This window comes from Nerophis lumbriciformis, linkage group LG04 (assembly GCF_033978685.3).
Source record: "Nerophis lumbriciformis linkage group LG04, RoL_Nlum_v2.1, whole genome shotgun sequence".
Taxonomy (NCBI): domain Eukaryota; kingdom Metazoa; phylum Chordata; class Actinopteri; order Syngnathiformes; family Syngnathidae; genus Nerophis; species Nerophis lumbriciformis.
This window is the reverse complement of record NC_084551.2, coordinates 17,653,494-17,675,204: the sequence shown is the minus strand read 5'-3', so window position 1 is coordinate 17,675,204 and position 21,711 is coordinate 17,653,494. Positions and strand designations below refer to the sequence as shown.

The following is a 21,711-nucleotide window of genomic DNA, read 5'->3' as shown; positions in this document are numbered from 1 at the left end:
TGTGTGTTGAGGGAACCCCTCATGAAACAGGCCTGTAGAGATGAAGTAGTCTTGTGATTTTTTTCCCCACACATACATATATATATATATATATATATATATATATATATGAAATACTTGACTTGGTGAATTCTAGCTGTAAATATACTCCTCCCCTCTTAACCACGCCCCCGCTTCACCCCCGACCACGCCCCCCACCCCCCTCCCGAAATCGGAGGTCTCAAGGTTGGCAAGTATGCAGTACAGACACTCAACAACAACACATAATTTGCAGACTATAATTACTGGTTTGAAAAAAAAACATTTTTAACCCAATTAGGTGAAATTAGATAATCTCCCACGGCACACCAGACTGTATTTCACGGCACACTTTTTTCTTAGAAGTTAAGATATAAGGAATATGCAAATTGCTGACGTGGACGCTGAGACCAGCCCCTGCTATCATGAATGTGAGAAAGTGCGCGCGCAGAAAGCCTGTCAGAGGGCTTGCGCGCGTTCGGTGCGTATAGACGCATCAGGTGCGCGCTCAGGAAGACTTGACTCCACGCATTACACGAGACACTTTAAGTGGAAGATTTATTTTTAATGTAACTCTTAGGAATACGTAAAGGATTTCGGAAATCTTCGGCGCCTCCTTTGACCGCGTCGAACTATGAAGACGTCCTAATTGACACCGCGGGCGCTTCTCCAGATTCGTCCGAATAGTCAATCATGGATTTAACGGAGGAGTCGCTTTGGCTGGTGGGAGAGCCGTGGAACCTCAGCCGAGCGGAGGAGGACGGGAAACTTTTACTGGGCATCGGCACGGATAATGTCGTCACGCTGCTGGTGTTCGCGCTCATCTTCGTGCTCGGCGTGCTGGGGAACTCCGTGGTCATCACCGTGCTGGCCAGGAGCAAACCGGGAAAACCGCGCAGCACCACCAACATCTTCATCCTCAACCTCAGCATTGCGGACTTGTCCTACCTCGTCTTCTGCATCCCCTTCCAGTCCACCATCTACATGATGCCCACCTGGGTCCTCGGCGCCTTCATATGCAAGTTCATCCACTATTTCTTCACCGTGTCCATGCTGGTCAGCATCTTCACGCTGTCGGCCATGTCCGTGGACAGGTACGTGGCCATCGTCCACTCCAGGAAGTCGTCCACCATCAGGGTGGCCAAGCACGCCTTCGTTGGCGTGGTGGTCATCTGGGTGCTGTCTCTGGCCATGGCAGCGCCCATCATGTACTACCAGAACATCTTCCACGGCGGGGGAAATCTGACATTTTGCTGGGAAGTGTGGCCGGATCAGAACCAGAAGAAAGTCTACGTGGTTTGCACCTTTGTTTTTGGCTATGTGCTGCCCCTGCTGCTCATCTCCTTCTGCTACTCCAAGGTGAGGAGACTCATTTAAATGGCAGTTTTGAGCATGAAAAAGCTTCCATTTATATTCTGTTGCTTTGATTAATCGTTTACTGCACAGGTATCAAACTCTAGGCCCAAGGGCCAGATGTGGCCCGCCACATCTTTTAATGTGACCCGCCACATCTTTTAATGTGACCCGCATCTTCATTACATTTGACCCACCAGTCATTCAACGTGGTGCGCCACATAGATTAAGGTGGTCCGTCACGTCATTTAAAGTGGTCTGTCACGTCATGTAATGTGGTCAGTCACGTCATTTACTGTGGCCTGCCTTGTCATTCAATGTGGTCCGCCACATCATTTAATGTGGTCTGTCATGTCATCCAATGTGGTCCACCAGATCATTTAAAGTGGCCCGCCATGTCATTCAATGTGGTCCCGCCATGTCATTCAATGTGGTCCGCCACATCATTCAATGTGGCCCGCCATGTCATTCAATGTGGTCCACCAGATCATTTAATGTGGCCCGCCATGTCATTCAATGTGGTCCACCAGATCATTTAATTTGGCCCGCCATGTCATTCAATGTGGTCTGCCACATCATTTAATGTGGTCCGTCATGTCATTTACTGTTGTCCGCCAGATAATTTAATGTTTTCAGTCACGTGATTGAATGTGGCCCCCCATGTCATTTACTGTTGTCCGCCACATAATTTAATGTGGTCTGTCATGTCATCCAATGTGGTCCACCAGATCATTTACTGTGGCCCGCCATGTCATCCAATGTGGTCTTCCACGTCATTGAATGTGGTCCGTCATGTCATTTACTGTTGTCCGCCACATAATTTAATGTGGTCTGTCATGTCATCCAATGTGGTCCGCCACATCATTTAATGTGGTCTGTCATGTCATCCAATGTGGTCCACCAGATCATTGAATGTGGCCCGCCATGTCATTCAACGTGGTCTGCCACTTCATTTAATGTGGTCCGTCATGTCATTTACTGTTGTCCGCCAGATCATTTAATGTTTTCAGTCACGTGATTGAATGTGGCCCGGCATGTCATTTAATGTGGTCAGTCACGTCATTGAATGTGGCCCGCCATGTCATTCAATGTGGTCCACCACTTCATTTAATGTAGTCAGTCACGTCATTGAATGTGGCATGCCATGTCATTCAATGTTCGCCACATCATTTAATGTGGTCTGTCATGTCATCCAATGTGGCCCACCAGATCATTTAAAGTGGCCCGCCATGTCATTCAATGTTGTCTGCCACATCATTTAATGTGGTCCGTCATGTCATTTACTGTTGTCCGCCAGATCTTTCAATGTTTTCAGTCACGTGATTGAATGTGGCCCGCCATGTCATCCAATGTGGTCCACCAGCTCATTTAAAGTGGCCCGCTCTTTCAATGTGGTCTGCCACATCATTGAATGTGGTCCGTCATGTCATTTAATGTGGTCCGCCACATCAATTAATGTGGTCCGCCACATCATTTTACGTGGTCTGCCACATCATTTAATGTGGTCCGCCACATCATTTAACGTGGTCCACCTCATCATTTAACGTGGTCCGCCACATCATTTAACGTGGTCCGCCACATCATTCAATGTGGTCTGCCGCATATTTTAATGTGGTCCGCCACATTTTATATAGTGCGCCACATCATTTAACGTGGTCCACCACAACATTTAACGTGGTCTGACACATTTAACGTGGTCCGCCACATCATTTTACGTGGTCTGCCACATCATTTAACGTGGTCCGCCACATCATTTAACGTTGTCCGCCACATCGTTTAATGTGGTCCGTCACGTCATTTAATGTGGTCCACCACATAATTTAATGTGGTCTGCCACATTTAACGTGGTCCGCCACATCATTTAATGTGGTCCGCCACATCATTTAATTTGGTTCGTCACGTTATTTAAAGTGGTCTGTCATGTCATTTAAGGTGGCATGCCATATCATTCAATGTGGTCTGCTGCATAATTTAATGTGGTCCGCCACATTTTATGTAGTGCGCCACATCATTTAACGTGGTTTGTCACGTCATTTAACGTGGTCCGCCACATCAACTAACGTGGTCCGCCACCTCATTTTACGTGGTCTGCCACATCATTTAACGTGGTCCACCACATAATTTTACGTGGTCTGCCACATCATTTAACGTTGTCCGCCACATCGTTTAACGTGGTCCGCCACATAATTTAATGTGGTCCACCACATCATTTAATGTGGTCCGCCACATCATTTAAGGTGGCACGCCATATCATTCAATGTGGTCTGCCGCGTATTTTAATGTGTTCCGCCACATTTTATGTAGTCCACCACATCATATGTAGTCCGCCACATCATTTAATGTGGTCCGTCACGTCATTTAATGCGGTATGCCACATCATTTAACGTTGTCCGCCACATCGTTTAACGTGGTCCGTCACGTCATTTAATGTGGTCCGTCACATCATTTAATGTGGTCCGCCACATCATTTAATGTGGTCCGCCATATCATTTAATGTGGTACGCCACATCATTTAATGCGGTTCGTCACGTTATTTAAAGTGGTCTGTCATGTCATTTAAAGTGGCACGCCATATCATTCAATGTGGTCTGCCGCATATTTTAATGTGGTCCGCCACATATTATGTAGTCCACCACGTCAATTAATGTGGCCCTCTTAGGTTAACCATGATTGTGATTGAAGTGGCCCTGAATAAAAACAAGTTTGACACCCCTGGTTTAATGAGTGCAACTAATACAAATTGATGAGTGCCTGGAACCATAAATATGTAGACAAAGTTTACACACAGCTGCTACAATTGAGCGCACATGAGCGTGCTGGTGGTGTGTGAGTGTGTGTGTGTGTGTGCGTGCGTGTGTGGTGGCGAACAGCGAACGTTTTTATTTAGGGATGTTTGATTAGGCTTTTATGCTGCAGATTCTGACACCAATCATCCATGAGTGAGATAGACCGATCCCAATACCGATACCAATCACATGTATTAACTGTAAAATTTTAAATACAAACGTATATTTATGGTGAATTTAACAGTATCAATACAGTATTTTAACGAATTCCTTATTCTCTTCTTCTGTGTGTAACATATTCAGCTTTTTCTTCCAGTGATAATGGTACTTAAGATACAAAGAACTACAGTTTATTTGCCGTAATTAAGTATATTAATAGTATTTTAGAGGAGTGGCTGCACACTGTGTATGGAGACACATTGTTAGCTGCCTGTCACCCATGTCGCTAAAAATGAATACAGTGTCAGCCAAAGGGGATCAATGTTGTGATCGGCAATGAAATGTATAAATTGGCAATGGCGATCACATACTTTTTTCATGAAAATCGGTTGATTTATCTGCACATCTTTATTTTTATTTAAAGTTAAAAGTTAAAGTACCAATGATTGTCACACACACACTAGGTGTGGCGAGATTATTCTCTGCATTTGACCCATCACCCTTGATCACCCCCTGGGAGGTGAGGGGAGCAGTGGGCAGCAGCGGTGGCCGCGCCCGGGAATCATTTTGGTGATTTAACCCCCAATTCCAACCCTTGATGCTGAGTGCCAAGCAGGGAGGTAATGGGTCCCATTTTTATAGTCTTTGGTATGACTCGGCCGGGTTTTGAACTCACAACCTACCGATCTCAGGGCGGACACTCTAACCACTAGGCCACTGAGTAGTATCTTTACATCTTTTACTTGCAAATGTACTGGTAATATTTGGTTACTTTCTGTTTTAAAGTGGTTCTATCAACACTTTTGTATTTGGCGCCTTTACATTAGTTTTGAGTGATAATATACATTTAGGTATCGATCCAATACCAAGTATTCACAGGGGCAATATTGTTCATACCAATACTGGAACTTATATTTAAAATCTTGAAGATCATTGAATGATTGCAAATTTGATCACAATTATGATCAGACAAAAACGCAGCATGGTGGTGTAACAATATCAATTAAACATTTAAATTATTTCTGAATATTGGCTCTGATTTAAATCCTTCGGTTTTTGCCGTCTTATGTCCTTAGACGTCGTTCCTGAGTTTGTCAACAATGATTAAAATGACAAGATTTTGTGATAGCAAAAAATATCAATCTAATGATCGTAGTATCGACCATATACAGTCGAGATCAAAAGTTTACATACACTTGTAAAGAACATAATGTCATGGCTGTCTTGAGTTTCCAATACCTTCTACAACTCTTATTTGTTTGTGATAGAGTGATTGGAGCACATACTTGTTGGTCACAAAAAACATTCATGAAGTTTGGTTCTTTTATGAATTTATTATGGGTCTACTGAAAATGTGACCAAATCTGCTGGGTCAAAATTATACATACAGCAATGTTATTATATGGCTACATGTCCCTAGGCAAGTTTCACTGCAATAAGGCGCTTTTGGTAGCCATCCACAAGCTTCTGGCAAGCTTCTGCTTGAATTCTTGACCACTCCTCTTGTCAAAATTGGTGCAGTTCAGCTAAATTTGTTGGTTTTCTGACAAGGATTTGTTTCTTCAGCATTGTCCACACGTTTAAGTCAGGACTTTGGGAAGGCCATTCTAAGAGTTTAATTCTAGCCTGATTTAGCCATTCCTATACCACTTTTGATGTGTGTTTGGGGTCATTGTCCTGTTGGAACACCCAACTGCGCTCAAGACCCAACCTCCGGGCTGATGATTTTAAGTTGTCCTGAAGAATTTGGAGGTAATCCTACTTTTACATTGTCCCATTTACTCTCTGTAAAGAACCAGTTCCTTTGGCAGCACAACAGGCCCAGAGCATAATACTACCACCACCATGCTTGACGGTAGGCCTGGTGTTCCTGGGATTAAAGGCCTCACCTTTTCTCCTCCAAACATATTGCTGGGTATTGTGGCCAAACAGCTCCAGAAGGTCTTACCTTTGTCCATGTGATATCAGATGAAACACAAATTTAACAAAACTTTTGACCAGGACTGTATATCGCACAACCCTAACTGCAGCCCGATATGCCACTCACATTATACCTTCATTTCTTGCAGGTTTTAAATCATTTGCACAAAAAGCTAAGAAATATGTCCAAAAAGTCTGAGGCATCAAAGAAAAAGGTAAGTACTATACTTAAAAAGAAATAATGAGATAATTACTATTCCATTCTCAAGTCATGTATTGTGTTCAAAATGAGTATAATCATATTACTCAATGAAGTCATTCCTCTTCCCACTTGGTAAAGATTATTTTGGTTATTGTATTCATTTAGTTTGATCATGCATACAATTACAATGTAGTGCATCACATATTGACAATTTTACATTTTGAACATGTCTAAAAAGGAGTAGGAAGAAGCAAAGCTTATTTAATCCAACACATTTTTTCACTTCCTATACTCAATCCGTAACACAAACAACCAAATAAGTAAATAAACTAGGGCTGTCAAATGATTATTTGTTTACTCAGATTAAATACATTTTGGAATTTGGATTAATCATAATTAATCACAGGTAATTACTCGATTGCCTAATTGAAATTAGCTTAAGAAACGACCCCAATATTTGTACACAAATGCAATGTTATTGTCAGAATGTCATCCAGGATTGTTTTTAAACGTTTTACTTGAATGCCTTTTGCACAAAACTTGGTAACGGTTTTATCTGAAGTTCTTTCAAGCTGTATTTTGGAGTGAAATTTGCCAGCAAGCACACCAGTTGGAGTCTCCTCGCTCATTTTTGTAATGACATATGCATTGACCGGATCATTGACCGTATAGCGCTTGAGATAAAAGAGCTTGTGCGGTCAAAATAAAGTACATGATTAATCATGGTGTGTTCATGATTAATGCAATACATATTTTTTACATTAATCACATGAGTTAACTCGTTAATTTTGACAGCCCTAAAATAAACAGATACGTAAAGTTAACATGAATAGATACTTTAAATTGTAATTCACGTAATGTGATATAATAGATTATGTCTCCATTCATCAATCATTTTCATATGTTTATCAGGATTCTTCCTCCTTTTACTTTGAAAATACATCGATCATATTTGTATATTGTTTGACTTTTTTTTCTCAGTCTATTCCATAAATGAATTACACATAGTGATACGCTAGCAGTGATTCTCAAACTGTGGCAAACTACTGGTACACTGGCTCCATCTAGTGGTACGCCAAATAATCACTTAATTAAATATTCAAACAGTGTTACTATTCAAACTGTGTGTAATGTTACAGTGGCCAAAAATATTAAATATACTCATTAAAAAAAACCTTTGCCTTGTTTTTAATGAATATTTAGGCCAACTACGCTACTGTGTTTTAATGTTATGGTGTTACTTGGAGAGCCTGTTTTCTTAGGTTGTACTTGCTGAAAAAAGTTTGAGAACCACTGTGCTAAAGGTTTTAAGTGTTGTACGTCCATACAAATGTTTCAAGTAAAAATCTTTCCTCAGGTTATATTTCTCCTATTTTGGATAGCAGGTTACAGTTTGCTGTGTGCATAATTTTAGTTGCTTGCAAACGTACCAACTCATTGAATTTCAATACACACTGAGATAATATTATATGCTATTCTTAGTCCAAAAAATGAAAATGTCCTTATACTTCTTGTATTGTACTAGACATCACATGTACGTACACAATGTTCCCATTGCATATAGCATGCATTAGGGAACAAATGCAGTCCGTGTCTTTGAGTGTGTTTTATCAGCACAACAGCAATGACAAATGTTGCAACACTCACTCGATCCTAGTCTACAGCAACTTGAAACTTGGTATTTATGGTATAATTATGTGACTTCTTTGGCACAATGTGGACTGTACTGTACATGCATTTGTCAGTAAAGCAGCACACTCCATTGTCATATAAGATTAGGTGGCATCTACAATCATCCAAAACAATACAAATAGATGTATCTTCTTTTGAACGCACATAAATCTGCAAAGCAGCACAACAAGACAGTTTGCTTACATATATGTATTTGGAGTTGCAGTGGTTTTGACAACACCACCCATCTGCAGTGCTAGGCAAAAATAATAAGATTTTTTTTACATGCCCAACTTTAAGATAATGTTGCAATTTTTAATGCCAACAAATCAAGTTTGCCTGACAGAAAAAAACACTTGAACTTAAAATAAGGTTTCAATTTGCCAAAATGTACTTTACATGGCGATTTCAACACTTACAAATATTATAATGGAAAATACAACTAAGATGCTCATTACAATCAAACAGTTGGTATGTAATAAAGTACAATACTTACAGGATAAACAGTTTTTTGGGCGCAATATAGGACTAGACTAGCTTCAAGGCATCGTAGTCTATGCACTACTCCCATGTAATGTCGTGGAATTACACCTTCATGCAAAGACTACAATAAAATATTTGCAAATGAGACTCAGAAATGTAGTAAAAAAGCAATATATAATAACTGGACAGAACAGTTATTATAGTCAGCTCATTTTCAAAAGTTACATTAAAATGAAATGACATTTAATTAGTAAAAAATTATCAAAACACACAAAAGTACCGAAAATTGTTACTGTTGAGTACTGGTATCGATTCAAATTGGTCCAGGTAGATACATTTTTTTGAAACACACTGCACATAAAACTCTAAAAGTTTGACGACAGATGCTGTAATGGCTCACTAGTTTTGGGGGCTCGAATGTTTAGTCTCACAGTTGGTCTAATAATTGATGGCACTATCTTGTCACCCAGCTGCCAACTCTATTAAAGAGAAAACTGATAGTTTTGACCAAACAAACCTTTCTGCTCAGTGAAAAATAATAACAGCACAAAAAAGTGTTTCTTTAATTTACACATATTGTATGTGTAAAAACACATAAAACCAAGCTAACATGTTTAACATGTTTCCAAGCTATTTTTTTCACTTGTAGACATAAAAGGTGTTCCGTCACGTTTTTATCCAAATGCATCTGAATGCAAAGTATGATGGCTCATGATTACACAAAAGACTATGTTCAGATATGAATTGAATGTGTTTCTGTGTCTCAGCTCATTGAAGTTTCTCTCTAGGCCTGTGAAAATGAATGTTAGTAACAGCTGGGAAAGTCAGAGTGACTCCCACTGCTCTTGTAAAATACTATTTGTTTAGAAAGTTTGTGTTTGGCACTCTCTGCCCTCACAAAATAATTTGCACAGCTTTTGAAATTCATTAAATAGGTCACTTCCTATAAGGTCTATGTGCAAAAAATTAGGGCTGTCAAATGTAGTAACTATTTAGGGACCTATAATGCAAAAACTACTTTTCTTGACTTTTCATACATGTTTTTGTCTATTTGGGAGTCCAGAAATTTTGAAATCAAACCATGGAAGCATGGAAGAGATACTTATAAAACCATTTCCCTACGAACGAGCTGTTTGGATTTTGATGAATTTTTTACGTTTTTCCAATTGGTGACGTCAAAAGTTTACTAGAAGGGCTTTGTGCGAGTCCGCCATTGTTGTTTGACATGGTCAATGAGTTCCTTCTTTTTTTCCTCTTGGGGCAGACTGGCTCGTACATGCACATGCATCCTCTGCTGTTGCTATTTCTAATACAAAATAGTATATAAAAAACTACAGCATGGCTGGCGGGGTGAATAAACAGTCAAAGTGGAGGCACATAAATAAGACCGCCCACAAAACGGCGCATCCTGAAGAGGCGGTCAGAAAGCGGCTTGAAGATGGTCTGTAAAACATAATCCATGCAAAATTTGGACCTAAGAATCACCATTATATGTTATGTAGACCACAAGGAAATGTTTTCAATGTGGAAAAAATATCATAATATGACCCCTTTAATGCAGATTAATCCATCATTATTAATCAGATAAATATTTTTAACACAACTCAATGTGTTGCGTAGAGTGATTAACAATCCCTGAAACGTCTTGACAAGGCAATTTGTCTTAGTAGTGTTAGCGTCACAAAACTGAACAAAACAAGTCAATATGTAATAAGCTAAACAGCACATTGGGAAATTTGAGTCCAAACAAAACATGAATGAACAGTCAACTGACATCAAATGTTTTATGCACACTCAGTGGGAAGGAGTGCTCTTTTCACTGAAGCACTGTCATCTTAAAATAGGACATTAATTACACAAAAGTAGGAACAAGCCAGCATTAATGTTGATAAATGTTTGTTTTGTATGTGCACATTGTGGATGTATGGCTGTGAATCTTTGGACACCACACAATTCGATTTGATTAGATTCTTGGGGGTAGTGATTCAATTCAGAATTGAGTCTTGATTCCAAGCGATTCTCGATTCAAAATCAATACTTTTTTCAATAACATTGGGTGCCAGTTCTATGATTTACTACATTCTTCCATAAATTAAATACACAGCTCTGATAAATGTTACTTCGAAGAAAACTGGATTTGTTTAATAAAATTATACCCAAACATTTAATAAAGTGGTCCAAATGGGACAGATTAAAAACATTTATTTTCTTAAATCAATTTTAACATTTTTTTAATCGAATAAGAATCGTTACAAATATGAATCATGATTCAGTAGAATAAATCATTTTTTTTGACACGCCTAATATATTGTATGTATATTTCCTTCTTTTTTGACTCTTTGCTCATGCAAAATGTAATATAATTAATGTAGATTAAAAATGAATATTTGATTGTGATAAACCTCAGCAATTCATTTGATGTATTATTTTTTGTAATTATGTATTTCTTTGTTTTCACTGTTTTATGCTTTGCTGCATGTAAAATATGCACTGCAACCTCATGATTTCCTCATTGTGGGATAAATAAGTCTATTGTATCATATCCATCCATCCATTCATTTTCTACAGCTTGTCCCTTTTGGGGTTGCGGGGGGTGCTGGAGCCTATCTCAGCTGCATTCGGGCGGAAGGCGGGGTACACCCTGAACAAGTCGCCACCTCATCGCAGGGCCAACACAGATAGACAGACAACATTCACACTCACATTCACACACTAGGGCCAATTTAGTGTTGCCAATCAACCTATCCCCAGGTGCATGTCTTTGGAGGTGGGAGGAAGCTGGAGTACCCGGAGGGAACCCACGCAGTCACGGGGAGAACTGTATCATATCCTATTAAAGATATTAATCGTTTGACTGTACACAGTGCACTACAAAACTTGTGACAACTATTTAAATCTCCACCAGTAATTAAAACATTTATATTCCAGTTGTTAACTGTAGAAATCAATAAAAGGACAGCTTAACTCATGCCCTTGTTTACCGGGGACAGGCTCATTTTAATTGGCAATTAATTTAGTTTTTTAATGGACTCTTGGCATCCGGATGGGATTAGCGGTAGTTGCGACCCCACAATGCAGGAGACAGCATGCAGGTGAAGAGTATTTAATGCCAAAAAAGTCCAAATACAAACATTAAGAGAAAGCACCTGGGAAATGCACCAAACAAGCACAGGGAAAGCATGAAATAAAAATGCTTTTAGGCAGAGCTTATAGCAAACAAATACTTAGCAATGATCTGAGTACGACTAACCATGTTCATTCATAACTCCAAACGAGGATTCCACACTGCCTTTTAAAGCCCTCAGTAGATACTTAGCAGCAGGTGAAACACATAATTGCTAGTCACCTGCAGGTAATAAGAATGGCGCACAGAAGCAGGGGTGAAACTACTGCGCGACAACCCAAACTGAACAGGAAGTAGGACCAACATAAGAGGACAAAACAGAAAGTAAACCCAAAACAGGGAAAAACACCACAAAACTAAACAAGACATGGTCATGAGAAATTATAAGTGAAACAATTACTTGGTCACATGGAATTTATGACTGAGTTGATCAAAAATACTTGAACAGCATTTGTAGACAAAATGGGTGCATGCTCCAGAGATAAATATTATATATACATATATATATTTTTCCAAGAGTTAGTTTTTTAGTCTAAGTTAGGTTAAAGTTTAAGTATAGGCAATTAAAGGGAGTCATTGTAAAATGTGATATTTACATTGTTTACAAGGAATAGATATTAGTGGTTTCAGCCTGTGTTTCATACTTTATACATTGTGGATTGATTGATTGAACATTTTATTAGGCAAAAAAAATGTAAAACAGCCTTGTGGTTAGAGTGTCCGCCCTGAGATCGGTAGGTCGTGAGTTCAAACCCCCGGCCAAGTCATACCAAAGACTATAAAAATGGGACCCATTACCTTCCTGCTCGGCACTCAGCATCAAGGTTTGGAATTGGGGGTTAAATCACCAAAATGATTCCCGAGCGCGGTCACCGCTGCTGCTCACTGCTCCCCTCACATCCCAGGGGGTGGAACAAGGGGATGGGTCAAATGCAGAGGGTAATTCATCACACCTTGTGTGTGTGTGTGTGTGACTATCAGTGGTACATTAATTTTAACTTAACAACAGGTCCATCCAAAAAATATCTTGTGGTCTTTTTTCCGTTGGGGTTCTATTCAATTAATAGACATACAGTAAAAAACATCACACAAACAAAGGGGGAATAACACTAAAAAGAACATGCAGTAAAACATGAAATAAAAAAGCAGAAAAAAACATTTAAAAAAGCCATATGTACAACAATGGGTGGGGAAGCTTGTCTGTTTGGTGGGAGAACATCGTATTACATCCTTTTTTGGGCTCCTGAAAGGTGAATTTTCAAGGCTGTTTTAAAAGAGCTGAGCGAACAGTGCTGACAAAGGATAATTTAGCCTTGTTTTATGGGTGGGTTGTACTAGATCCCTTGGAAGAATGCAAATGTACAAAAATCAGCTAAAATGATTAAATGTGGATTTACATGCACAAATTAAAAACCCTCAATGTGACACAACATAGATACATACAGTCATGTGTTATATTGATGGAGGGAGCAAATGAGATGCCAAAAACAATTGTGACTGAATATGCACCAATCCCTGCTAAAGCCCAGGCAGCTTTTTGAAAGTCGCATATCTGGTGGCTCAATCGAGAAAAAAAGTATTCACTGTGTTGCTTTTCAGCAGAAACATGGTTGTCTTCATAAGTTCCCCATTTCAGACGTCAATTAATTAATACCACAAAGGCAGTGAGGCAGGGGGAGCTGAAAAGCAAGAAATTAATTGTGCCTGTGGTGATGGTGTTGTTATACAGACCTCACTGATTGACTCTCAAGGGTATGGGCGTATTATGAAGGATATCGAAACAAAGCGCTGTTCTTAACTTACCGCTGCTCAAACTGTGGGAACGTCACCATAGATATTTGCAAGGCTGGGTGAGAACCTCATCTTGTTACCTTGTTTTTTGCAAAACATGCATTTTCTGCTTATACACAATCTGGACAATAGTCTGGGCACACACATCGAATTAATCAGGCAGTCTGGGATTGTTCTTCTATAGTCCAAATCGATTTATCTGCTTCCCTTAGCCTTGAAGTCTGGAAGTTTTCTGTTTCAGCATAACTGAGAACACTGATCTCAACCTTTGATGCAGTAACACACTTACCTCTTGCCATAGCTAGCTTATGGCTAATACAGTGGTATGCCGTCGCAAAGCGATGTGTTACTACGCTAGCAAAACAGTTCCTCTGTGTTCGCCCTTACAATAACAATGTCGCTACAGTTTGGTTATTATACAGGTCACGGAACATAAATGAAGTATTGTTGGTGGTTTTTAGATGCATTTTTAAGGCAATTTAGAGGCAGAATGGATTGATTCCATTAGCTGCATTGCCAGCCACCTAGAATGAGCCGATTATTACACATTAGATTGTTAAAAAAACCAAAAAAAAACCATTGTCTTCTTGTCTCTCATAAGGATTGTAAACAATAGGCAAAATTCCAAAAAAGTGCAGTTCCCCTTTAGGATAAAAAGACAGGGCCTTTTCCGTGGCCCTAAATCAGGGGTGTCAAACAAATTTTCATTGAGGGCCACATTGCAGTTACGGTTGCCCTCAAAGGGCCTATTGTAACTGAAAAATATATGAATATTAATGTATGTATGCGTATATATATATATATATATCTTGAAATTTTACCGTGCAAAAACTGGCAGCTCAGTCACCAGAACTTTACCATATTTTTTATTATTATTTTTTTTTTTTTACAGCATATCACAGTAAATTCAATGGAAAAACAGTAGCACTGTTTTTTACGGTAAAATTCATGCAAAGGAGCTGCTAGGGGCGGAGCTTTCAACTGATTACCACCTGGTGTTGAGGCGGCTTCAATGGTGGGGGAGGATGCCGGACAGACCTGGCAGGCCCAAACGCATAGTTAGGGTCTGCTGGGAATGTCTAGCAGAGTCTCCCGTCAGAGAGAGTTTCAATTCCCACCTCCGGAAAAACTTTGAACATGTTACGAGGTAGGCGCTGGACATTGTGTCTGAGTGGACCATGTTCCGTGCCTCTATGGTCGAGGCAGCCGGTCGGAAGCTGTGGCCAAAAGGTGGTTGGTTCCTGCCATGGCAGTAATCCTAGAACCCGCTACACCAGCGGTGAGGGATGCCGTCAACCTGAAGAAGGAGTCATATCGGGTCTTTTTGGCTCATGGGATTCCGGAGGCAGTGGAGAGGTACCGACAGGCCAAACTGTGCGGCTTTGGCGTGAAGAATGACTTCCGGACGCCTTCGAAGCAATTCTGGAACACCATCCGCCGCCTCAGAAGGGGGAAGCAGTGCACTGTCATAACCATAGGGACGGTGTGCTTCTTACGTCTACTGGGGGATGTTGTGGATCGGTGGAAGGAATACTTCGAAGACCTCCTCAATCCCACCTACAAGTCTTGCAACGAGGAAGCAGTGCGTGGGGACTCTGTGGTGGGCTCTCCTTTTTACGGGTTGAGGTTGCCGAGGTAGTTAAGAAGCTCCTCTGTGTTCCGCCCGGAGTTCCTTAAGGCTCTGGATGCTGTGGGGCTGTTGTGGTTGACAAGGCCCTGCCAATCCAGTATCGATGCCTCTGGATTGGCAGACTGGGGTGGTGGTTCCTCTATTTAAAAAGGGGAATCGGAGGATGTGTTCCATCTATCGTAGGCTCACACTTCAGATGGGTGTGCCACAGGCTTTTTATTGTATGCAGATGACACGGTCATATACTACTCTGATCTAAATCCAAGCACAATTAACTCAAAGCTATCACTTGATCTTCAAAACTTGGAGATCTGCTTGAGGGATAAGCAGCCTACAATCAGTGTAAAAAAGACTGAATGCCTTTACTTTCACTCACCCAGGCAGCACTTATCTTTATCCAATTCATTATTTGTAGCAAATCAAACACTCCCTACAACACCATCATATAAATATCTTGGTGTGCTTCTCGATTCATGTCTCTCATACAAAAATGACTTGCTTGAATCTAACAAATACACTTTTTTGAAAGCAAAGTAATGCTAAATAACAGGACAGAGAAAGTTCACAATGAGTTTAAAGCAGCTTGTTTTGATTGAGTTCAAACAACCTGGTGCAGAATTTAACAATGACAAAAAGTTGGTTCAAGGTACCTTCTGCATACCCTTTATCAGGGTTTAAATGATAAAAACAACCATGTTCGCCATGATCTCAAACCACTGTTAACAGACTTGCAAGTTAATGATGACTTTCTTTTCGACCAAGTCACTAAATCAACAGGTGAAGAAGCAGAAAGACTAAGGCGCTTTGGCACAGTAATAAAAAACAGAACTCAGTTGAAATCTTTTCACAAGAGTAAAACGTAATACCGTTGATGATAAGTTACAAGCTAATTGTGCTGCTTTCACAGACGCGACTGCACAGGTATCCTCACTGACCAAACATCTGGCCCAAATGGTAAAACATGATGACAAGGAGACATTATGACAAGTAGACACTTGTTAAGACCTCTTTGACAACAACTGGTCCTCAGGCCACAACGTCGGCTAAGATGTAATGACTGTACAGCAGTCATGTCACATTCCTGAAAACCTTCAAGCTATTGTCAATAGTGAATTAGTTAAAGTAGATAATTGGTTCAAATGTAATAAATGATCCTTAAATATAAATAAAACAAACTTTGTTATATTTCGTTCAAATAGAAGCCGTAAAAGCTTTGATAGGATACTGATTAAAATAAGTGGTAAAGCAATTGAGAGAGTTAAGAGCACTAAGTTCCTTGGTGTATATATCGATGGATTTATAAATTTCAAAAGCCATATTGATTGTCTAATGAATAAATTATCTAAATATGTCGGTCTACTCTCAAAGTTGAGGCACTTTCTTCCTCTTAACGCTCTCCTAATTCTGTATCAGACTCTATTTGTACCACATATAAACTATTGCAATGTTGTATGGTGTACATGACCACCTGACTGACTACTCAGAGATAATACCCCCAGATATAATATCTGCCATATGGCAAGGGGATCAGCAAGATAGTGATGTGCCATGGGTGGCTGCATTGTAGTTATATCTTGAGTTAGATTACAGACCTCCTGAAAGCATTGTAGTTATAGCCTCAGGAAGTGAAAGAGAAGCTCACAAGGAAGACTTCCCAATAAATGAGACGATCAACTTGATGAAGAGATAATGGAAGCCTAATTATAAAGTCAAGAAACAAATGAAACTGGAAACACGCAGACTAGTACATGAATTGAACAAACTCATACAGACAGACAGTACAACGAAAACAATCGATTTTTTCTCGTGATTTGAAGCCGACTGTGCTAAAACACCTGCATGATGATATCGGCCATGCTAGCGAGAGAAGGACTTTATTGGCCATTTATGCAACGTGATATCAAAGACTATGTAACTCCCCGATGCCAGTGCATTAAGCAGAAAAAACCAAGCATCTCGGAAGAAGCACTGATAGGATGCTTAACAACAAGGGCCCCTTTTGAACTTCCATCAATCCATTTCCTACCGCTTGTCCCTTTTGGGGTTGCGTTGGGTGCTGAAGCCTATCTCAGCTGCATTCAGGCGGTAGGCGAGGTACACCCCGGACAAGTCGCCACCTCATCACAGGGCCTACATCAGCAAATAGCTGGCATTTCCTATTCCCAAAGTACCTCATATCACCTACAAGAGAATCCAATTGAGCGCTTAAATTGGACACTTCTACAGATGCTTTGCACGTTGCAAGAGGAAAAAAAGTCAGAGTGGAAGGATCATCTACCATAGTACATGCGTACAATTGTACAAGACACAAGGAAACAGGTTATTCACCATTTTTTTTATTGTAAGGAAGAGACCCACATTTGCCGATTGATTTACTCTTTGACCTTAAAGCGAAAAAGGAAGTACAATACAGAAACGAGTATGCGCAAAAATGGGCTAATCGAATAAAGGAAGCATATAAAATCGCTTCTGATATCAGTGAAAAGAGTTTAGCAAAGGGAAAGAAATACTACAATCAACTTGTTAAGGGCATCTGTCTGCTACCAGGTGATAGGTTGCCTGTCAGAAATCTGTCCGAGAGAGGAGGCCCAGGTAAACTTTGCGCTTACTGGGAGAAAATAATCCATTGTGTTGTTGAAAAAAATTGAAGATGGGCTTTTATACAGGATTCAACCACAAACACGGGACCAGTCTCTCCGTGTTCTGCACCGTAACCTTCTGTTACCTGTTAATAAACTGCCATTAAAAAAGGAAAGTCCATCATGTGTCCAAAAAGCCTAACCTGACTATCGTCAGACCCTTGTAGTTCACTGAGCTCCACACAAGGGTCTGGGCTCGAAGACATTGCAAACTCCTTCCAGAAAGCCAAACATAAAGAAGCAATCAGGATCGCCGGGTGGGATTTCATAGATGTGACGTAGCGCCAAAGCGACTGTTTGATTCAAACAACAATGGCGGCACGCAGCCCTCGCTGCGTCGTGTGCTGACATTGATTCTGCTATTGCAACTGTTTTGCCGAATCTATTGAATATTATTTCTTTAAAAGATGAACAGAGAATGGCAGATGCTGGCTTTTGAACTTTGCGTCGATAACAGTCTGGATGGTTCGTTTCCCCTTTGGTCCGGATGACACGGTGTCGAATATTTCCAAAAACAATTTCAAATGTGGACTCGTCAGACCACAGAACACTTTTCCACTTTGCATGAGTCCATCTTAGATGATCTCAGGCCCAGAGAAGCCGGCGGAGTTTCTGGATGTTGTTGATAAATGGTTTTCGCTTTGCATAGTAGAGCTTTAACTTGCACTTACAGATGTAGCGACAAACTGTATTTAGTGACTGGTTTTCTGAAGTGTTCCTGAGCCCATGTGGTGATATCCTTTAGAGATAGATGTCGGTTTTTGATACTGTGCCGTCTGAGGGATCGAAGGTCACGGTCATTCAATGTTGGTTTCCGTCCATGCCGCTTACGTGGAGTGATTTCTCCAGATTCTCTGAACCTTTTGATGATATTATGGACCGTAGATGTTGAAAATTTCTTGCAATTTCACTTCGGATGACATCTCTTCCACCATGCTGCCCGGATTTATATATTTGTCATTTTAATTCATATATATGTGTTTTATGATGTCCACAAGGAGCATGAGGTGTGTCATATGTGACTGTGTGTTGACATTATTTGTTGGTTATAGTTAATTTACACCATGAGTGTGCAAAGTTGTTTGGATTGGGTCGTATAAATTGATGCTGTGCTGCAATCATTTTCAAGTGAAGCTCATGGTCATTGACCATCGGTTCCGTCTTCGCTCACTGGGGGCTGGGAAGTTCACTTAAATTCAATCCAAACGGGAATAAATATGGGCAAAATACGCGCGGACCAATCTTCTTGTTATACTTGTGATGTCTCGCGGGTGTCACAATGTGTAGGTGACAAACCCCAAGATGCAGAGACGGCAGGATTGGTGCAGGAAAACATGATTTAATTTAACACTAAAACAAGAACAAACAAAAGGGTACAAACAAAAGGCGCGCACAAGGTGGAGAACAAACTTGGCTATGAACAAAAACTAGCACAAAGGCTAACTGTGGACAAGAAACAAAAACACTTACTGTGACACGAAGGAACTATGACATGAGCAGAGTGAACAGAAGTAGACACAGCTACAACGACAAGTATTAATGACATTGACAATCATAATGACAATACTCCAGCCCTGACTGGAGGGCAAAGCAGGACTAAATAGTAGCGGGCTGATTGACACCAGGTGTGGCCAGGTGCCAATCAGCCAAAGCTGAGGGGAAAAAGCACTCAGGGATACAAGCAGGAAATAAAGACAAAATAAGAGCGCTGACAGGAAATAAAGACAGACACAGAGGAAAAACTAAAACATGACCAAACGGTCAGGGACAAGCCTGACAGCGGGCCGCACTTGGCCGCAGTTTGGACACCTTTGCCTCACCATATGTGTGTTTCCTGTTTTGATTGTGTTTTTTTTGTACTGCAGAGTCAGGCCCCATTAATTTTAACATGACTGTTGCTTTTAATCTTTCCTGTGTATGAAATGAAATCCAATCAAATGAACATGAAAAATGGAAGGGAGATCGACTCGACTCAACTGGCCAAGATTGGCCCGGGGACCCCCTCTTTGGGCACCCCCGCTTTAGTCCATGTTGTGTTGTTTTGGACCAATTTTATTTGATCTTTTTTCTACATGGTTTTGAAGTTATTTATTGACTTCCTGATACAAAAAAACACGAAGAAAGCAGCAGTATTTCTGTTTTTTCAAGGGCTATTTAGTAGTTGTGTTTACCACAACGGCGACTAATTAGTTCTGGAATCAATTGACTGGCTTCTTAGTACTTCAAATGAGCAAGCATGTAATTAGTTTTTTGTCTACAATGACACGCTCCAGCTGCATGACTAACTGTATCGCCTGAAGTAATAGTACCCAGTTCTTTTCTCATAGCCATTATTTCATCATTTTAATGGGAATATATGATCGCTCGCTACCTCGCAGTCAGGAGTTCCAGGTTTTTCAAAAATCTCTCTGTCTCCATTAAAATTACTGCTGAGAGGGAACGTCGATGTGAAACAATCCTACTAGTCTGCAGAATGACCTTTTACTGCAGATGCTGTCTAATTTAGGTGTCTAAACTTCAACCATCGAGGGCAGCATTCAGAAAAATGGAAGGATGTTGTGGCCATTTTAATTTAGGTCAATACACTGTAGGTCTTTTTTAAATTATTATAGTGACGTAGCAAATTAGTGTATTACCTAATAATTAATTTAATTGGTAATGAATACATTATATTTTTACAATATTACAATATGAGAAGTTGTGTCATGAGGCTGTGTGTGTGAGTCACTGGCAGGCGGAGCATCAATTTGCGACTGCAGAGGTTGAAAGATGGAGAGAGAGAGGGATTAACTCACTAAATTGTATTTTATTCGTAAAATTAATATAGACCAGGACTGGGCAATTATTTTAACTAGGGGCCACATTTACAAAAAAAAAATGTGTCTGGGGGCCGGTATATCTATTTTTAAGAACACTTATACAAAACCTCACAATAATGTCTGATTGAATGCTAAAAACGTTATGACAGACCGCCTTAAAAAACGTAATGGAATTTTAAATTTCTCTATGAATGATAAAACACTGAACATTGACAAAATATGAACGTCACACCACCTTTCGATCGACATTTTACAATCAAGTGAAATGCAACAAAAATGCAACAAACAGTGAAATAGGAACGCGAAGGGTACACAGTGAAGCCACCTACAATCTGATATATCTGATACATCACTAAGCTTTAGAACTTTGTTGTGAAAATCTCCTTCCTCGTCTGTGGAAACGCATCCCGCCCACAGTGCTTGGTGCCTCGTCTGAGCTGCTGTGACGTGGATGACCATAGTAACTAATTAGATGACCATAGTAACTAATTAGATGACCATAGTAACTGGTATATCATCCAAAAGCGCAGATTCCAACCATTGAAATACTTTCTATAGTTCAAGACTTACGGTCGTTAGAAAACATGACTGCACATCATAATAGCAGCTACACTTTCCATCTTAAAGATCTAAAAAAAATATTTGGGAATGTCCGGCGGGCCAGATTGAAAAGCTTAACGGGCCTTAATTTGCCCAGGTCTGATATAGACCCATATACTGTAGCTACATGTAATCTAGTGGGTCATGTGAAACGTTTGTTTTTAAAAAGGACAAAAAAACCACACCTGTACATGCAGGTGGGTTAATATTAGGGGTGTCCTTATTTGACTTTTTCACTTACATATCGATACGATATCAGCAGGACTGATAGTACATACATTTATTATTTTGTAGTGTGGAATAATTTAGAAAACATTTGTAGATATGAAAAACACTAACCTTATGGCAGATGTATGCTTTTTGAAGTGAAGTGTTGACTTGTGTTTGGCGACGCTCGGTGGTCACAATAATTCATTACATTTAGGGCATGACGCAGTAAGTTGAATGATGCGGACACATTTGTTACGGGGAACTTTCTAATACACTTCTGCTTTGGAGATGTTGCATGTATAAGTA

The 21,711-nt window shown here is 40.1% G+C and overlaps 1 protein-coding gene across 1 annotated transcript in view; it reads left to right on the top strand.

The window, feature by feature from the left end:
* The first annotated feature begins 711 nt into the window (after positions 1 to 711).
* galr1a (galanin receptor 1a) overlaps positions 712 to 21,711 on the top strand; it is a 29,597-nt gene continuing 8,597 nt past the window's right edge. Inside the window, exons 1-2 of the mRNA XM_061949927.1 lie at positions 712 to 1,377; positions 6,386 to 6,451. Of these exons, the coding sequence (XP_061805911.1) occupies positions 712 to 1,377; positions 6,386 to 6,451 (732 nt within the window). The remainder of the gene's footprint in view (positions 1,378 to 6,385; positions 6,452 to 21,711) is intronic.